We start from the raw sequence: 21,214 nt of genomic DNA, 5'->3' as shown, positions 1-21,214 counted from the left end.
TGTGGGGTTCACAGTCTTAATCCCCATTTTGCAAATGAGGTAACTGAGGCATAGAGAAGTCAAGTGACTTGCCCAAAGTCACACAGCTGATCAGTGGTGGAGCCGGGATTAGAACCCATGACCTCTGACTCCCAAAACCGTGCTCTTTCCACTATGCCGTAGAACCCAAGTCCTTTTGACTCCCAGGCATGTGCTCTATAATAATGATGGCACTTGTTAAGTGCTTACTATGTGTGAAGCACTGTTCTAAGCTCTGGGGGGGGATACAGGGAGATCAGGTTGTCCCACGTGGGGCTCACAGTCTTCATCCCCATTTTACAGTTGAGGTAACTGAGGCACAGAGAAGTGAAGTGACTTGCCCAAAGTCACACAGCTAAGTGGGGGAGCTGGGATTAGAACCCATGACCTCTGGCTCCCAAGCCCGTGCTCTTTCCAATGAGCCACGCTGCTTCTCTATAATAATGATGGTATTTGTTAAGCTCTTACTATGTGCAGAGCACTATTCTAAGCACTGGGGTAGATACAAGGTCATCAAGTTGTCCCACGTGGGGCTCACAGTCTTAGTCCCCATTTTGCAGATGAGGTAACTGAGGCACAGAGAAGTGACGTGACTTGCCCAAAGTCACCCAGCTGACAAGTGGCAGAGTTGGGATTTGAACCCATGACCTCTGACTCCTAAGCCCGTGCTTTTTCCACTGAGCCAGGCTGTAGCTGAATAATGATTGAATATATTGAAGCCTGGGATCTATCCACAAAGCCACGCTGCTTCTCTGTATTGTGGTCCACTCTTCTACCACTCAAGCTCTCTTTCAGCTCGCCCCATCCTACCGCCCCTCACTAATCTTACTACAGCCCAGCCCACGCACTCTGCTCCTCTAGTGCCAGCCTATTCACTGTGCCCTGATCTGTTCTACCTCACTGCCAACCCATTTCCCACATCCTCCCCCTAGCCTGGAACTCTCTCCCCCTCCATATACACCAGACCACCACTCTCCCGACCTTCAAAGTATCCCTAAAGCAGTGTGGCTCAGTGGAAAGAGCACGGGCTTTGGAGTCAGAGGTCATGGGTTCAAACCCCAGCTCCGCCACTTGTCAGCTGTGTGACTTTGGGCAAGTCACTTAACTTCTCTGTGCCTCAGTTCCCTCATCTGTAAAATGGGGATTAAGACTGTGAGCCCCACATGGGACAAAGCTGATTACCTTGTAACCCCCCCAGTGCTTAGAACAGTGCTTGGCACATAGTAAGCGCTTAACAAATACCAACATTATTATTTATTACTAAGGTCACCTCCTCTAAGAGGCCATCCCTGATTCCTCCTCTTTTCCCCGACTCACTCTCCATCCTGCTTTATCTATGCACTTCATTCTGTCACCTTTGGACATTTGATCAATCAATCAATCAATCATATTTATTGAGCGCTTACTGTGTGCAGAGCACTGTACTAAGCGCTTGGGAAGTACAAGTTGGCAACGCATAGAGCCAGTACCCCCTACCCCATAGCACTTACATATATATCTTTAAATTATATACTATAAATTACTTATTCATGTTAATATCCATCTCCCCCTCTAAACTGTAAACTCATTGTGTTTGCTAAATCTGTTATATTTAGTAACAGTTCTTTAAAATAATAATAATATTAATGATGGCATTTGTTAAGCACTTACTATGTGCAAAGCACTGTTCTAAGCCCTGGGGGCGGGGGGGATACAGGTGATCAGATTGTCCCACGTGGGGCTCACAGTCTTCATCCCCATTTTACAGTTGAGGTACCTGAGGCCCAGAGAAGTTAAGTGACTTGCCCAAAGTCACACAGCTGACAATTGGCAGAGCCGGGATTTGAACCCATGACCTCTGACTCCCAAGCCCGGGCTCTTTCCACTGAGCCATGCTGCTTCTTATACAGTGCTCTGTGTATAGTAAGTGTTCAATAAGTATGATTGACTGATTGTTTGATACCACCTCTGAATGAGGGAGGAAGGAGCGTTTGCTTACCATTTCAAAAGCAATTGACTTGATCTAGCCCTTACACTATTGCAACCCCTTGCTTACATCCTTCTTTCTGCATGGAACTTCCCGTGTCTTCAATTCCCCCAGACAACAGCTCTCCCCACCTTCAAAGCCTCCCGAAACCCTTCCTCCACAAAGCCTTCCCTCATTAATTTCCACTCTCAACTTGGGTCACCTCAACAACCATTCTTAACATTTATATATACCTGTACGTGCATACGCGTTGATATGTGTGTGTACATATATATGTACATGAATGTACATATTCCACTCATTCATTCCTTTATTCATTCCGTTCTCTTGTTGTTACCACTCTGAAAATAATCGATACTTTCCCATCACCCACATTCTTAAGGACTGGGATGGGGACTTTTAGTTCTATTGTAGGCCCCTAAGACTCCAGTGTGGTATTCTGTACACCAACTACTAGACTAGCGGGTGTCTAGTACTACATGGTAGACACCCAGTAAAGCTCTCTGTCCACAGCAGGCACCCAGCTCAGCCCTCTTTCCACAGTGGGCATCCAGGATACCTCTCTGTCCACAGTAGCATCTAGTACATCTCTCTTTCCAGAGTAAGCACCCAATTCAGTTCTCTTTCCACAGTAGGAGCTTCAGTACAGCACTTTTTCCTCAGTGGGTACCTAGTACAGCTCTCTGTGAACAGTAGGTACCCAGTACAGCCCTCTGTCCACAGTAGGCATCTACAGTAGACATCCAGTACAGCTCTCTGTCCATAGTAAGCACCAAGTACAAACCTCTGTCCCCAGTATAGTAATAATATTAATAATTATAATTGTGGTATTTGCTAAGCACTTACTATGTGCCAGGCACTGTTCTAAGTGCTGGGGTAGATACAAGGTAATCTCACAGTCTTAATCCCCATTATACAGATGAGGTAACTGAGGCCCAGAGAAGTGAAATGAGTTGCCCAAGGTCACACAGCAGACAAGTGGCAGAGCCGGGATTAAAACCCATGACCTTCTGATTCCCAGGCCCATGCTCTATCCACTACACCAGTAGGCAACTAATATTGCACTCTTTCCACGGTAGGCACCCAGTACAGCTCTCTCTCTCCAGTAGGTACCTAGTGCAGCCCTCAGTCCACAGTAGGCACTCAGTACAATGCTCTGTGTTCTCCTGGTTCTCCTCCTATCTCTCTGGACACTCATTCTTCGTTTCTTTCACAGGCTCTTCCTCTGTCTCCCACCCCCTAACTGAGGGTGTCCCTCAAAGTTTAGTTCTGGGTCCCCTTCTATTCTCCATCTACACCCACTCCCTTGGAGAACTCATTTGCTCAGATGGTTTCAACTACCACCTTTAGGGGTATGACACCCAAATCTACATCCCCAGCCCTGATCTTTCTCCCTCTCTGCAGCCTCGCAATTCCTCCTGCCTTCGAGACATCTCTACTTGGATATCCTCCCGTCACCTCAAAGTTAAAATAGCTCCAAAACAGAGCTCCTTATCTTCCCACCCAAACCCTGTCCTCCCCCTGACTTTCCCATCACTGTAGATGGCACCACCATTCTTCTTGTCTCAAAAGCCCACAACATTGGTGTTATCATTGACTCCTCTCTCTCATTCAACCCACATATTCAATCCATCACTAAATCAGTTCCACCTTCACCACATCACTGAAATCCACCCTTTCCTCTCCATCCAAACTGCTACCACATTAATCCAATCACTTATCCTATCCCACCTTGATTACTGCATCAGCCTTCTTACTGACCTCCCAGCCTCCTATCTTTCTCCAGTCTAATCCATATTTCACTGTGCTTCCTGGATCATTTTTCTACAAAAACGTTCAGAACATGTCTCCCCCTTCCTCAAGAACATCCAGTGGTTGCCTATCCACCTCTGTATCAAAAACATTTTTCACCATTGGCTTTAAAGCCCTCAGTCTCATACTATAACCCAGCCCTCACATTTTGCTTCTCCAGGGCTAACCTTCTCACTGGTTGTGATCTCGCCTATCTCACCCTGCTGATCCCTGGCCTGTGTCCTGCCTCTGGCCTGGAATACCCTCCCTCCTCAAATCTGACAGAAAATTACTATCTTCCCCTTCAAAGTCTTATTGAGGCACATTTCCTCCAAGAGGCCTTCCCAGACTAAGCCCCACCCCGCCTTCCTCATCTCCCACTCCCTTCTGCATTGCCCTGACTTACTGCGTTTGCTCTTCCCCCTTGCTAGCACCATACCACTTATGTATATATCTGCTATTTATTTATCTATTAATTTATTTATATTTATGCCTGACTGTCCCTTTAGACTGTAAGCTCGTTGTGGGCAGGGAACGTGTCTGTTTATTGTTATATTGTACCCTTCCAAGTGCTTAGTACAGTGCTCTGCACACAGTAAGCGCTCAAGAAATGATTGAGTGAAATAAATGAACACTCAAATTATACTATTCAATCAAATATAACTTGATTAGGATGACAAATTGGAATTTATTTCCCAAACAACTGTACTTTTAAGTTAAATTCTTTTGTAAAAGAGCTCTGATTGAATCTGTTTCGATTCATTCCAACTCTATTTTCTATCGATTTCCTCGTAGATTAAGTAATAAAGTAAGACTCTTGTTTCCCAGATTGAACCAGAGCCTTAAAAGGAAAGCTCAGTGAAGGGGGTCTCCAGGGGAAACACAGCAATTAGGAGGATAGCTTGAGTGGCCAAAGAAAACCGTGGCTCAGAAAAAAGCCGGGCAAAACCCATCTTCAAGGAACTGGAGAGGACTAGCGTCTCACCTCACATTTTCACAGACACCAAAGGTGGCCTTTAAAAGAGAAAAACTGTGAAGAATCTAAGGAAAGCTTTGCTTTCGTTCTTGGCAAATTTCAAACTAAAATTAAATCAGAAAAATTCACTGTTCTCGCCCCACTCACAGACTATCACATTTCTCTTCCAAAGAGCAGCATGGGTAAAACAGGGGAATCACAGAGCCTCTCAAGGGTCCAGTAAGCACTGAGTAAAGTAAAACAATCAAGCACAGCCCTTTTTCAGCAGGACACAAAATCCCCCAACATATTCTATGGAAAATACTATTTGTTTCTTTGGGTAATGGTGCAACCATTTATTTCTCTGTCTTTTTCACACATAGTCTTATTTCCCTTGGCTGTAAATAAATGGTTTCAGGGTGAACTGGGAAGAAGAGCAAACCAGATAGTGTGGCTCAGTTGAAAAGAGCATGGGCTTGGGAATCAGAGATCATGGGTTCTAATCCTGGCTCCACCACTTGTCAGCTCTATGACTTTGGGCAAGTCACTTCACTTCTCTGGGCCTCAGTTACCTCATCTGTAAAATGGGGATTAAGACTGTGAGCACCACGTGGGACAACCTGATCACTTTGTGTCCCCCCCAGTGCTTAGAACAGTGCTTTTCACATAGTAAGCGCTTAACAAATACCATTATTATTACAATGCTGTGCTTTTGTTTTTGTGGAGTCTCCATGTTGTGGAAATTCTTTAACTCTCCAAATTCTCTTCTGGTGTGTTACCTCTTGCCTCCTGTCTCCCACCAATCAGTCAATCAATAGTATTAATTCATTCATTCAATTCTATTTATTGAGCGCTTACTGTGTGCAGAGCACTGTACTAAGCACTTGGGAAGTACAAGTCGGAAAAATATAGAGACAGTCCCTACCCAACAATGGGCTCATAGTCTAGAAGAGCACTTACTTTTATTGCACACTTATTTATTGAGCACTTACTTGGTACTTTCTCTGAGAATCAGCAAAGATCCAAGACTCTTCTGTATTTTAAAAGGTGGATAAATCCCACTATTTGAGAAGGTATGGACCAAGAGTACTGTCAGGATGGGCACATAAAGTCTTGCTTTTGGCCCCCTTTTTTGTAATGGCATTGGTTGAGAACTTACTATGTGCCAGACACTGTAATAAGCACAGGAATAGATGCAGGCTAATCAAGTTGGATGCAATCCGTGTTCCATATGGGTCTCACAGTCTTATTCGCCATTTGACAGGTGAGGTAACTGAGGCACAGAGAAGTGAAGTGACTTGCCCAAGGTCACACAGCAGACAAGTGGTGGAGCCAAGATTAGAACCCATGTCCTTCTGACTCCCAGTTCCGTGTCTATCTACTAAGCCATGCTGCTTCTTAATCTGCCTAACTGTAAAGTCCTTTCAAATAAGTCTAGTCTAGTCTATATCACCTTTCACTGAGTTTCTCTTTTTGATGACTAGAGAGTGACTCTTCCGACTGCTCTCTCGGATTGTAAACTCCTCGAGGGCCAGGATCGTGTTTTCTATCTCCACTGTACAATACCCCCAAGTGCTCAGTACAGTGCTCTGTCCAGAGTAGGTGTCTGGTGAATTCTATTGATTATTTTTGACAGATTTTTCAGTTTGGAAAAGCATCATTATTATTATTACTATTATTATCAGTCCCAGAAAGATAAACATTTTCTTTTTGCTAAGTCAACGAGCTGTTCAGCAAATGTCTATAGGTCTTATCGGTTTTCCTCTTCTCTCTCCCTTTCTCTTTTCCCTTTTCTTTCCCAGCTCTCCCTATTTCTTCTGTTCCTTCTTTATATTCCCTTAATGAGGGCCTTTATCATCTCTGTTTCAGACTATTCACTCACTGGAACGATTTTCCAAAGTAAATTTAAAAGTTGACTTTCTATATCTTTAGAGGCTCTGGTCAATAGGCCAGTTTCTGATACCTCTGAAGATAGGATTGCTTTCTCAACCCATTTCAAAGTACTCTAAAGAATCACAAGGCCACTGCTGAAATCCATCTGTGTTTTAATTCACACCTCTTCAGGTTCCCAGTGCAGCAGGGTGGAAGCTTATTTGCTAGGGAGTCCGATGTTATAATGAAAGTAGCAGGAAGCCAGAATTAACTGGAGAGCCTGCCTCCTGTTATATGCTACTGGTGCCAGCCCTGCCATCTGGGGGGAAGAGGAGATTGCTGAGAATCAAAAATAAAGACCTGTAGACTTGTAGACTGTAAGCTTCTTGTGGACAGGGATCATGTCTACCTACTGTATTGGACGGTACTTTCCCAAACGTTCATTGTGGGCAGGGAATGTTACTACTTACTGTTGTACCGTACTCTCGCAAGTGCTTAGTACAGTATTCTGCACACAGTAAGTACTCAATAAATCTGTTTGAATGAATGAGTTTAGTAGCACTTCAGCACCACCTCAGCACTTTAAATACTCTCCACTCCCCATATTACTTAAGTTTAGATTCTGTTCTGTTTTGTAGTAATTTTTTTTGATGGCATTTATTAAGCACTTACTATGTGCAAAGCACTGTTCTAAGCACTGGGGAGGTTACAAGGTGATCAGGTTGTCCCACAGGGGGCTCACAGTCTTAATCCCTGTTTTGCAGATGAGGTAACTGAGGCACAGAGAATAATAATAATAATGGCATTTATCAAGCGCTTACTATGTGCAAAGCACTGTTCTAAGCCCTGGGGAGGTTACAAGGTGATCAGGTTGTCCCACGGGGGGCTCACAGTGTTAATCACCATTTTACAGATGAGGTAACTGAGGCACAGAGAACAATAATAATAATAATAATGGCATTTATCAAGTGCTTACTATGTGCAAAGCACTGTTCTAAGCACTGGGGAGGTTACAAGGTGATCAAGTTGTCCCACGGGGGGCTCACAGTCTTAATCCCCGTTTTACAGATGAGGTAACTGAGGCACAGAGTAGTTGCCCAAAGTCACACAGTTGACAACTGGGCTCACAGTCTCAATCCCCATTTGATAGATGAGGTAACTGAGGCACAGAGAAGTGAAGCGATTCTTCTGGCCATGGCTTGGGCCCAGACCAAGTGACTGTATGCAGCAGAGGATTTGGTGTAAGAGAAAGAATTTGGAGAAATGTGATCCTAATTCTCTTCAGCAGACGGTCTCTCCTGGGGTGGCAGAGCCGGCAGTACCAGGGCCGAGGTAGGAGGGGTCGGGGAAGATTCCCAGCGAAGGTGGGCTCCAAGGTGATCCTTGGCATGAATTGGGTGGACAGGAGAGTTTCAGGCTGATTCCGTGTCAGGGTTTTGACCTCTGCCTTGTATCTTCCTCTTCTAAATCTGCCTAGAGGTCACATTTTCCCTCCAGTGGGAGTGAAGCCCCAGCTGTCCTGCGCCCGGGAAGGATATGTGCCATTCCTCCACTGGGACCTCTGATCTTTGCATCCCGTCCAATCTTCTCACCTCATCATGCCCCATTCAGCCTCTATAACCAAACTACCCTCCTTTGATGACCAAATTGACACTCTCAACTCCACCCTTTCTACTGAACTGAACTCACTCACTCCCCCATCCCTTCGTCGTTCCTCGTTCCCCTAACCGATAGCCCAGGATCACCTTTTCATTCATTCATTCACTCGATCGTATTTATTGAGCACTTACTGTGTGCAGAGCACTGTATTAAGCGCTTGGGAAGTACAAGTTTGCAACAGAGATGGTCCCTACTCAACAGTGGGCTCACAGTCTAGAAGGGGGGGACAGACAACAAAACAAAACATTTAAACCAAATAAAATAAATAGAATAAATATGTACAAGTAAAATAAATAGAGTAATAAATATGTACAAACATATGTACATATATACAGGTGCTGTGGGGAGGGGAAGGGGGTAAGGTGGGGGGATGGGGAGAGGGAGAAGGGGGAGAGGAAGGAGGGGGCTCAGTCTGGGAAGGCCTCCTGGAGGAGGTGAGCTCTCAGTAGGGCTTTGAAGGGAGGAAGAGGATCACCTCCACGATCTGTGTTCTTTACTCTTGTGCAGGACAAAAGGAGCTCTGCTGGTGGAAATCTAGCTAGCAGTTTGACTTTGTTCACTTCAAATTTACCCTCTCATGCTTTTGTTCTGCCCTCTCCTCTGCCTGGCGCAATCATTTCTCCATCCTTATTGACACCCATGTCTATCGCCCTTGCCAGTTGTTCCAGATGTTTAACTCCCTCCTCAAACTTTCTGTGCACCCGTCTCCCCCATCCCTTGCCTCTAACGACCTGGCCACCTACTTTTTTGAGACAGTTGACACTATCAGGCGTGAGCTCCGTAAACTCTCCTCTGCCCCTCTCCGGTCCCTCTCTGCTCCTGTCCCTTCTTCAAAGCTCCCATCTTTCCCGGCAGGATCTCCTGTCTCCTCTCAAAATCCATCCCCTCCACCTGTGTATCCGACCCCATTCCTTCTCACTTTATCATAATGTTTGTTCCTTTCCCTTCTTCCCACCCTAACTGCCATCTTCAATTGCCTTTCCCCCTTCTAGACTGTGAGCCCATTGTTGGGTAGGGACCATCTCTATATGCTGCCGATTTGTACTTCCCAAGCGCTTAGTACAGTGCTCTTCATACAGTAAGTGCTCAATAAATATGATTGAATGAATGAATGAATGACAATTGACAGAACCGGGATTTGAACTCATGACCTCTGACTCAAAAGATCAGGCTCTTTCCACTGAGCCACGCTGCTTCTCAGTTTCTCTAATGTATTTTAGCATCTGTTTCCCCTGCTAGACATAATATCCTTGAAGGCAGGGATCATACCTAGTAACTATCTTGTTTTCTCCTAAGTGCTTAGTACAGTGCTCTGTACTCAGTATGGACTCAATAAATTGATTGATTAAGTATAACAAATTATGCTTTATATGTATTTACACCCACTCTCAATACTTATTTATGCAATTACTTAGACTGGGTATATATATCAATCTTATGTACATTTATTTCAATTTATCATATAAGTGTATCCTTGTAGACTGTAAGATCCTTGTGGACAGGAATCATGCCTAACAACTCTAATGGACTGTATTTTCCTAAGCATTCATTGTGGGCAGGGAATGTGTCTGTTTATTGTTCTATTGTACTCTCCCAAGTGCTTAGTGCAATGCTCTGCACACAGTAAGTTCTCAATAAATACAATTGAATGCATGAAAGAGTTTAGTACAGTGCCCAACACTTCAACACCCAAGTACTTAGTACAGAGCTCTGCGTAGAGCCGGTATTTAATAATAACGTTAATTGGTTGTGAGATATGGTCTTAATCTGTCAATCAATCAATGGCATTTATTGAGCATATGCTATGTGCAGAGCACTGTACTGGGTGCTAGGGAGAGCACAGTACAGTGGAATTGTTAACAACATCACTACCCGCAAGGAGCTTATGGTTTAGAGGATTCTATGTATGGATCGATGAACGCCTACTATGTGCAGAGCACTGTACTAAGTGCTTGGGAAAGTGTCATGCAACAGAGTTGGTAGGCATGTTCCCTTTTTTGGTATTAAGCATTTACTATGTGCAAAGCACTGTTCTAAGCGCTGGGGGGGATACAAGGTGATCAGGTTATCCAACATGGGGCTCCCAGTCTTAATCCCCATTTTACAGAGGAGGGAACTGAGGCACAGAGAAGTTAAGTGACTTGCCCAAAGTCACACAACTGACAATTGGAAGAGGCTGGATTTGAACCCATGACCTCTGACTCCAAAGCCCGGGCTCTTTCCACTGAGCCACGCTGCTTCTCTGCCCACCATGCTCTTACAGTCTAAAAAGGAGTGTACACTCTTTACAATGAACCATAGCAGTGGACTGCTGGAAAACCACTGCAGCAAGTTGGCCAGCCTGGTGGGTATCATCATCATCATGTCTCATTTTCATCACCTGATTTATTGACTACCTACTATATGCAGAGCATTGTACTAAGTGCTTAGGAGAGTACCAAATAATTAAAAGATATGATCCCTGCCCTCAAGAAGTTTACAATCTAGTGGGGAGAGAGACTCTTAAATAGATTATAGGAAGGGGTAGTAATAACGTAAATAAGATAGAGTAGTAACTTGAGGGGTTAGATGGTGCAGAAGAGCAGAGCTAGCAGTTGGAGAATTCAAGGTGGGAAGATTCAAGATTATTTGGGAAGGATTCCAGGAGGTGTGATCTCATACAGGCTTTGAAGATGGGGAGAGCAGTGGTCCGTGGGATGTGAAGTGAGAGGCAATTCCAGGTAACAGGAAAGATGTGAGCAAGAGGTTGGCAGGGAAAGAGATGAAAATGAGGCATGGGGTGAGTGGGTTGTCTTGAGAGGAATAAAGCGTGCAGTCTGGGATGTAGTAAGAGAGAAGAGAAGTAGTGGGAAGAGAGATGATTGTGTGCTTAAAAGTCAGTGATCAGGAGTTTCTGCTTGATGCAGAGAAGCAGGATGGCTTAATCAATCAATCAATCAATCGTATTTATTGAGCACTTACTGTGTGCAGAGCACTGTACTAAGCGCTTGGGAAGTACAAGTCGGCAACACGTAGAGACAGTCCCTACTCAACAGCGGGCTCACAGTCTAGAAGGGGGAGACAGAGAACAAAACCAAACATACTGACAAAATAAAATAAATAGAATAGATATGTACAAGTAAGATAAATAAATAAATAGAGTAATAAATATGTACAAACATATATACATATACACAGGTGCTGTGGGGAAGGAAGGAGGTAAGATGGGGGGATGGAAAGGGGGAGAGGAAGGAAGGGGCTCAGTCTGGGAAGGCCTCCTCGAGGAGGTGAGCTCTCAGTAGGGCCTTGAAGGGAGGAAGAGAGCGAGCTTGGCGTATGGGCAGAGGGAGGGCATTCCAGGCCAGGGGGATGACATGGCCAGGGGTCGATGGCGGGACAGGCGAGAAAGAGTCACGGTGAGGAGATTAGCGGCAGAGGAGCGGAGGGTGTGGGGTGGGCTGTAGAAGGAGAGAAGGGAGGTGAGGTAGGAGGGGGCGAGGTGATGGACAGCCTTGAAGCCGAGGGTGAGGAGTTTCTGCCTGATGCACAGGTTGATTGGTAGCCACTGGAGATTTTTGAGGAGGGGAGTAACATGCCCAGAGCGTTTCTGGACAAAGACAATCCAGGCAGCAGCATGAAGTATGGATTGAAGTGGGGAGAGACACGAGGATGGGAGATCAGAGTGAAGGCTGATGCAGTAGTCCAGACGGGATAGGATGAGAGCTTGAAAGAGCAGGGTAGTGGTTTGGACGGAGAGGAAAGGGCGGATCTTGTCAATGTTGCGGAGCTGAGACCTGCAGGTTTTGGTGATGGCTTGGATGTGAGGGGTGAATGGGAGAGCGGAGTCGAGGATGACACCAAGGTTGCGGGCTTGTGAGGTGGGAAGGATGTTAGTGCCGTCAACAGAGATGGGAAAGTCAGGGAGAGGGCACGGTTTGGGAGAGAAGACAATGAGTTCAGTCTTAGACATGTTGAGTTTTAGGTGGCGGGCAGACACCCAGATGGAGATGTCCTGAAGGCAGGAGGAGATGCGAGCCTGGAGAGAGGGAGAGAGAGCAGGGGCAGAGATGTAGATCTGGGTGTCATCAGCGTAGAGATGATAGTTGAAGCCGTGGGAGCGAATGAGGTCACCAAGGGAGTGAGTGTAGATTGAGAACAGAAGGGGACCAAGCACTGAACCTTGGGGAACCCCCACAGTAAGGGGATGGGAGGGGGAGGAGGAGCCTGCAAAAGAGACTGAGAATGAACGATCGGAGAGATAAGAGGAGAACCAGGAGAGAACGGAGTCTGTGAAGCCAAGGTCGGATAGCGTGTTGAGGAGAAGGGGGTGGTCCACAGTGTCGAAGGCAGCTGAGAGGTCGAGGAGGATTAGGATAGAGTAGGAGACTTAATGGATAGGGCACGAGGCTCGGAGTCAGAAGGACCCGGGTTCTAATCCCAGCTCTGCCACTTGTCTGCTGTGTGACCTTGGGCAAGTCATTTCTCTTCTCTGGGCTTCAGTTTCCTCATCTGTAAAATGGAGATTAAGACTGTGAGCCCTATATGGGACAGGGACTGTGTCCAACCTGATCATCTTGTATCTACCCCAGCGCTTAGTATAGTACCTGGCACATAGGAAGCACTTAACAAATATCATCAAAAAGGATTGGGCAATGACTGGAGGATTTTGAGGAGTAGAGAAATGTGCACAGAACATTTCAGAAAAAATAATCTGGGCAGCAGAGTGATGTACCAACTAGATAGGGGAGAGGGGAGAGGAAGGGAGGTCAGAGAAGAGGTCGATACAGTATTCGAGGCAGGTTGTGATAAGTGCCCCAGCATGGTTACTGCTTGGATGAAATGGAAGGAATGGAGTCTGGACACATTATGGAGAAAGAACCAACAGGATTGGGCAACAAGGTGGATGTGATGGTTGAACAAGAGAGAGAGAGGAGACAGGGATAATGCCAATATTGTGTGCTGGAGAGAAGAAGATGGTGGTAGTGTTGTCCATGCGGTGATAAAGTGAGGTGGAGGAGGGAGGATGGGAGTTCTGAATGATTGAATGAGAGAAACAGCGTGGCTAAATGGAAGGAGCCCGGGCTTGGGAGTCAGAGGTCATGGGTTCTAATTCCCGGCTCCACCACTTGTCAGCTGTGTGACTTTGGGCAAGTCACTTCACTTCTCTGGGCCTCAGTTACCTCATCTGTAAAATGGGGATTAAGACTGTGAGCCCCACGTGGGACAACGTGGTTGTCCTGATCACCTTGTATCCCCCCCCCAGCGCTTAGAACAGTGCTTTGCACATAGTAAGCGCTTAACAAATACCATTATTATTATTATTGAATGAATGAATGTAAGGGGAGAAAAATGCTACTAGAAAATCACATGATGCCAAATGCAACAATTTTGTTCTTGAATACAAGGTTTTATTTGAGGAAACAATGTAGTCTAGTGGAAAGAACCTGGGCCTGGGAGTCAGAAGACTCAGTTTCTAATCCCGGCTCTGCCGCTTGTTTGCTGTGTGACCTTGGGCAAGTCACATCACTTCTCTGTGCCTCGGTTACCTCATCTGTAAAATGGGGATTGTGACTACGAGCCCAATGTGGGACAGGGACCGAGTCCAACCTGATCCAAGAGGCCTTCCCCTGATCAAGCCCTCTTTTCCCCTACTCCCTCTCCCTTCTGCATCACCTATTCATGTGGATCCCTACTCTTTAAGCATTCGATATTCACCCCACCCTCTGCCCCACAGCACTTAGTTACATATCCATAATTTATTCATTTATATTCATGTCTGTCTTCCCCTCTAGACTGTAAGCTCCTTGTGGGCAGGGAACAGTCTACTAACTTTCTTGTATTGTACTCTCCCGAGTGCTTAGTGCAGAGTGCCTATAGCTTTGATTCTATTTGTTCTGACTATTTTGACACCTGTCTACATGCTTTGTTTTGTTGTCTGTCTCCCCCTTCTAGACTGTGAGCCTGTTGTTGGGTAGGGACCGTCTCTATATGTTGCCGACTTGTACTTCCCAAGCGCTTAGTACAGTGCTCTGCATGCAGTAAGCGCTCAATAAATGCAATTGAATGAATGAATGATCTTGCATCTACCCCAGTACTTAATACAGAGCCTGGCACATGTTAAGTGCTTAACACATACCATAAAAAAAAAAATCAATCAATTAATCAGGCAATCAGTGATACTATGTACATACCACTGTTCTAAATGCTCGGGAGACTAAAGTCTCTAGACTGTAAACTCATTACGGGCAAGGACTGTGTCTGCTAATTCTGTTGCGCTGTACTCTCCTAAGTGTTTAGTACAGTGATTTGCACATAGTAAACATTCAATAAATACCATTAATTGATTGTTAAAGGCTCAAACTCTCTGGGCCTGTTTCCTCATTTGTAAATTAAATTGGGGATTTGAGACTGCTCCCTCCCCCAGTTTCACTGTGCTCCCCATGTGGGACAGGGGCTGTGTCCAACCTGGCACCTAGTAAATGATTAACAAATATATTTTAAAAAAACAGGAAAGGGAAAGGATGAAATGGTGTTCCTTGGGCTGTCAGCTCATAACCATAGTGTACCTTGTCATCTCTCTAGGATCTCATGACTCGTTCAGCTTCTACATAGACGAAGCCTCCCCCGTTGGCCCGGAACAGCCAGAGACCGTCCAGAATTTTGTCTCCGTGTTCGGGACGGTAGCCAAAAAGCTCATGAGGAAGTGGCTGGCTACTCAAACGATGAATTTTACCGGCCAGCTGGGGGCCGGGATCCGGTATTTCGACCTCCGGATCTCCACCAAGCCCCGGGACCCGGACAACGAACTCTATTTTGCCCACGGCTTGTTCAGTGCCAAAGTCAAGGAGGGCCTGGAGGAGATCAATGAGTTCCTCACCGATCACCACCAAGAGGTGGTCTTCTTGGACTTCAACCATTTCTACGGGATGCAGAAATGTCACCACGAAAAACTGGTCCAGATGCTGAAAGACACATTTGGGAACAAAATGTGCCCAGCTATTTTTGCCCAAGAAGTCAGTCTAAAGTACCTGTGGGAGAAGGATTACCAAGTCCTAGTCTTCTACCACAGCCCTGTGGCTTTGGAGGTTCCCTTTCTCTGGCCCGGGCAGATGATGCCGGCGCCTTGGGCAAACACGACCGACCCAGAAAAGCTGATCCAGTTTCTCCAAGCGTCAATCACCGAGAGAAGAAAGAAGGGCTCGTTTTTTATTTCTCAGGTGGTGCTCACTCCCAAAGCGAGTACTGTGGTCAAGGGGGTCACCAGTGGGCTCAGAGAAACCATCACAGAAAGGTAAGGGGTCAGCTCAGGCCTACTGGCCCCTCGGAGATGTTCCTTTCGGCTTTAACTACTGGGAAGGGCCGGAGCCAAGGAATCTCATTGGGTTTTGGAGAGCAAGGACCTTGGGAAGCACTGCAGCCTAGTGGAAAGAGCACAGGCCTGGCAGTCAGAAAGACCTGGGTTCTAATCCTGTCTCTGCCGCTTGCCTCCTGCTGAGACCGTGGGCAAGTAGCTTCATTTTTCTGTGCCTCAGTTACCTCGTCTGTAAAATGGGGATTAGGACTGTGAGCCCTGGCAGGGAATTATCACTGTGTATTGTTGTATTGTACTTTCCCAAGCGCTTAGTGCAGTGCTCTGCACACAATAAGTGCTTAATAAATACAATTGAATAAATGAATGAGGGGCAGGGACTGGATCCAACCTGATATCCTGGACACAGTCCACATCCCCTGTGTGTCTATCCAGTACTATAATCCCCATTGCACAGATGAAGTAACTGAGGCAAGTGAAGTGACTTGCCCAAGGTCACACAGAAGACAAGTGGTAGAGCTGGGATTAGAACCCAGATCCTTCCGACTCCCAGGCTCATGCTCTCTCCACTGGGCCACGTTACTTCTCTTTGAACATCTGGGTGGAGGCCTGCTAGCATATCAATCGAGACCATAAATTCAGTTCCTCAGAACTGGTGATTAACATGGCACCCCCAAGCGCTTAGTACAGTGCTCTGCACACAGTGTACACTCAAAAAATCCCATTGATTGACGGTGGGAGAGGGTGTCCCTTCCAGATAGTTACCGTAGTTTCCCTTTCAATCAATCAAGGTATTTATTAAGTGCTTACCGTGTACAGAGCACTGGGTCCGCCTCTTGTCTGCTGTGTGACCTTGGGCAAGCCACTTAACTTCTCTGTGCCTCAGTTACCTCATCTGTAAAACGGGGGTTAAGACTGTGAGCCCCACGTGGGACAACCTGATTACCTTATATCTACCCCAGCGCCTAGAATAGTGTTTGGCACATAGTAAGCACTTAACAAATACCATAATAATAATTATTATTATTATTTCTATGCACATGGGAGAGGACAATACATTTTCTGCCCACAGTGAGTTTACAGTCTAGAGGGGGAGATAGACATAAATAGAAATAATTAATTTGTAAGAAACAATGAGGCTGACCCCTGGAGAGAGAGAGGATTGAATGAACCTTCCCAAGTAGTCTGTTTCATTCAACTCATTTGGACAGTTGTCCCCGTGGTGTTAATCTTGAAAGGTTTGATGAGATCAGAGAGGGGTCACTGCTATTAAGTGGGTTGGGTGAATTTTCCACCCAAGTCCTCAGCAAACTCCAGGCCACTAGGCAGAGCTTGCAGGGGATGGGACATCTGGGGAGGATCATGGACAATCAGATTGGTCCAGTGGATAGACCGCAGGCCTGGGATTTGGGAGACCTGGGTTTTAATCCTAGTTCTGCCCCTTGCCAGCTGTGTGGCCTTGTACAAGACACCTAACACTGGGCTTCTGTTCCTCATCTGTGAAATTGGGGAATTATAGACCAGTTCTAACTCCCCTTAGATGGTGAGCCCCATCCGGGGCAGGAACTGGGTCTGATCTAATTGCAACATATTTGCCTCAGCGCTTAACACAGTGCTTGGAACATAGTAAATGATGAGCAAATAACCCAACTATGGCTATTAATATTTATTATGACTACTATTATTATGACTATTTTATCGTTTTTATTATTATTACCATTATTATCGAAGAAGGAAAACCTGAGGTTTTGAGTTGTCCAGGGAGAGATCTGTAGCATGTGGATAGACCATCACATCTGCTGGACCTGATAAGCAGGTCTCTGTGTTGTGCACGAGGGGAAATGTGTTGCCTAATGGATAGAGCCTGGGCTTGGGAGTCAGGAGGACCTGAGTTCTAATCCCCATCCGCCACTTGTCTGCTGTGTGGCCTTGGACAAGTCACTTCACTTCTCTGTACCTCAGTTACCTCATCTGGAAAATGTGTTTTAAGACCGTGAACCCCATATGGGACAGGGACTGTGTGCAACCTGATTAGCTTGTGTCTACCCAAGCACTTAGTATGGTGCTTGACACATAGTAAGCATTTAACAAATACCATTAAAAAAATATTTGAGTGCTCTCTGGGAGAGCAGACCAATTTAGTGTGGAAGCATAATGCAAAGGGTATACTTTGTCCTTCAAAGAGATAATAATTGTGATATTTGTTAAACATTTACTGTGTACCAAACGCTGAGCTCAACATACTACAGTCTGATCAGACACAGTCCCTGTCCCACATAAGGCTAACAGTCTGAGGGAGAGCAGTCCCTATTTCACAGATGGGGAAACTGAGGCATAGAACAGGGAAGCGACTTGCCCAAGGTCATACAGAAGCCAAGTAGTGGAGCTGGGATTAGAACACAGGCCTCCTGTCTCTCAGGCCTGTATTTTTTCCGCTAGGCCACCCCGCATCCCATTCACAAAGAAATCACTGTTCCAAGCAGTGGTAAGGAACTGAATCACTTTATGACTCATCTCTTCAGCCTTTGTCACTGAATTTTCCTATTTGGGTTAGCAAAACTTCGAACAAGAGCATTTAGAAAACACCATTTCTCATAGTGAAATATCCCTCAGGGAAATGGACTCCAGCTTGGATTTTGGTTCAGATACTGTGATTCGATCTGCTGGTCTCCTACTTAGCAACACTTACACCCCCAGATTTTCTTCTTGTTAAGACCTGTTTTTAGTTTAATTTTTAAATGTCAATCTTAGCTCCGAAGCCTCTAACTCCCTCCAACAAAGAGGGGTCAATATGGAACATGTTCCCCCGAAGGGGAGGCAGTTGGCTCAGTTGCTAGATTTGCCAGATTTTGACAGATGATGAGGCTGTGTAATCAATAATAATAATAATAATAATAATAATAATGGTGTTTGTTAAGCGCTTACTATGTGCCAAGCACTGTTCGAAGCACTGAGTTAGATACAAGGTAATCAGGTTGTCCCATGTGGGGCTCACAGTCTTAACCCCCATGTTACAGAAGAGGGAACTGAGGCACAGAGAAGTTAGGGGACTTCCCAAAGTCACATAGCTAATAGGTGGCAGAGCTGGGATTAGAACTCGCTACCTCTGACCCCTAAGCCCATGCTCTTTCCACTGAGCTATGCCGTATTTGTTAAGACCTTCCTATAATAATAATAATAATAATGATAATAATTATAATTATTATTATTATTATAATAATGGCATTTATTAAGTGCTTACTATGTGCCAAGCACTGTACTAAGTGCTGGAGCAGATACAAGCAAATTGGGTTGGCCACAGTCCCTGTCCCAAATGGGGCTCACAGCCTCAATCCCCATTTTACAGATGAGGTAACAGGCACAGAGAAGTGAAGCAACTTGCCCTAGGTCACACAGCAGACAAGTGGCAGAGCTGGGATTAGAACCCATGAACTTCTGACTCTCAGGCCTGGGCTCTGTCTACTATGCCAGGTCAGGAGTGTGGGGCTCAGTCTATCCTGCCTCTCTCTCCTCGTCTCCACTAGAAGCAGTGCCCTTTGGAATCAGGTTCCCATTGCGGCTCTGAAATTATCATGATTATTTCAGGCTTTGGTTGAGTGTTTCCGCTGTGCTGAGCACTGAGATGATGCGGTAGTAATAGTATTTATTGAGCACTTACTGTACCGTACCGTACTAACCATGCTGGGAGAGAATACATGGCTGGGAATTAGACGGGGGCTCACAATCTAAGAATGTAAGTGGAGGCGAGGGCGCTGGAGACAGACACATCAGATGTGATGAAACACTAAAACATTAAAATGGCAAAAAGCACAGAAGTACACAAAATAAAAAGTCAGTAGGGTGCTGTGGCTAGAGGAGCAGAATTTCAGGCTCCCCGTGGTTCGGAGTTCAGCACACAGCTGTAGCCACAGCGATCACTCCAGTAGCCACCAGTTTTCCCAAGGTTTTGCAGAAGCCACCTGTTGTGTGCATTTTTTCTCTTTCCTGATGTGGTGGAAGGCGGGAGGGGAGGAAGAGGAGAAGGAAGAGAGACAGTCCCTGTTCCAGCATGGCTGCCTGTCCAGTGTGGGGACACAAAGAGCGGGCGGCAGCAGCTTTAAATCCCTGGCCCTCTTGGAATATCTAAGAGGGGAATGTAGGGAAGAATTGTTTGGAGCTAGGCTGCTGTCTTCGAGTGAAGTTTTCTAGTTGACTGGGGATAAGGCCTCTCAGGGGACAATCTTCTTGGTCCTCATTTTATTTTTTTCCAAAGGTAACTGGAAGAGTGTTACAGTTCGGGATTATGAAGGATGTTCAGGCTGCCTTTACCAACCCAATATGCAGTAACACCTGACCTTTGGCTTCCAGGTCCTCAGTCAGTCAATCAATGGTATTTATTGAGCGCTTACTGGGTGTGGTGAACTGTACTAAGCACTTGGGAGAATCCAAAATAAAAGAGTAGATGTAAGCGATCCCTACTCACAAGCAGCTTGCAGAATTGGGAGGAAGACAAGTATGAAAATAAATTATAGACAGAGATGTACATAAGTGCTGTGTGGCTGGGGTAGCGTGTGCGCAGAGCACTGTACTAATCACTTGGGAGATTACAATATAGCAATGTAACAGACACATTCCCTGCCCATAACGAGCTTACAGTCTAGAGGGGGTGAATGGCATCCTTCCACTTCTTTCCCCCATTAGAGTAGAGGCTTCTTGTGGGCTAGAAATGTGTCACTTCCAGTTTTTGTATGTGTTTTTTTTTTATGGTATTTGTTAAGTGCGTACTATGTGCCAGGCACTATACTAAACACTGAGGTAGATGTAAGCTAATCAGGTGGAACACAGTCCATGTCTCACATGGGGCTCACAGGCCTTATCCCCATTTTGCAGATGAAGTAACTGAGGCACAGAGAAGTTAAGTGACTTATCCAAGGTCACACAGCAGACTGTCGGCAGAGCCAGAATTAGAACCGAGGTCACTCCCAAGCATTTATTTTAGGGCATTGCCTTCAGAAGTTGTTCAATAAATGCTGTACTTACTATTAAATAATGATTCAGATACGCTACTTATTTTTTCATATATTTTTTCAGTGATTTGTCTTTCTCTACTTTGGCTTTTACCATCTGTGCCTCTGGATCTTCCCACTGCTTCCTCTACTTGAAAATAATTTGTATTAATCAGTATGGAAATAATAATAATTGTGGTACTTTTTAAGTGTTTACTCTGTGCCAAGCACTCTTCTAAGTGCTGGGGGTAGATACAAGTTAATCAGATTAGACATAGTCCCTGTTCCACCTGGGGCTCACATTCTTAATCCCCATTTTACAAATGAAGTAACTGAAGCCCAGAGAAGTAAAGTGACTCATCCAAGGTCACACAGCAGACTTGTGGCAGAGCTGGGATTAGAACCCAGGGCCTTTTGACTCCCAGGCCTGTGCTTCCTCCACTAGGCCATGCTGCTTCTCATTAAGCCTCAGTGGTATTTTCCTGCCTCTCCTCTAGCATGGCTCAGTGGAAAGAGCCCGGGCTTTGGAGTCAGAGGTCATGGGTTCAAATTCCAGCTCCGCCACTTGTCGGCTGTGTGACTTTGGGCAAGTCACTTCACTTCTTTGGGTCTCAGTTCTCTCATCTGGAAAATGGAGATTAAGATTGTGAGCCCCACGTGGGATAACCTGATCACCTTTT

At 45.6% G+C, this 21,214-nt stretch overlaps 1 protein-coding gene across 1 annotated transcript in view; it reads left to right on the top strand.

Moving 5' to 3' along the window:
• PLCXD3 (phosphatidylinositol specific phospholipase C X domain containing 3) overlaps window positions 1–21,214 on the top strand; it is a 137,605-nt gene that overhangs the window by 80,679 nt on the left and 35,712 nt on the right. The window contains exon 2 of the mRNA XM_038744040.1: window positions 14,823–15,531. Coding sequence (XP_038599968.1) covers window positions 14,823–15,531 — 709 coding nt within the window. The remainder of the gene's footprint in view (window positions 1–14,822; window positions 15,532–21,214) is intronic.

Source organism: Tachyglossus aculeatus, chromosome 3, assembly GCF_015852505.1.
Source record: "Tachyglossus aculeatus isolate mTacAcu1 chromosome 3, mTacAcu1.pri, whole genome shotgun sequence".
Classification (NCBI taxonomy): Eukaryota; Metazoa; Chordata; class Mammalia; order Monotremata; family Tachyglossidae; genus Tachyglossus; species Tachyglossus aculeatus.
Note: the sequence above shows the minus strand (reverse complement) of the source record. Positions and strands in the feature narration are given on the sequence as shown.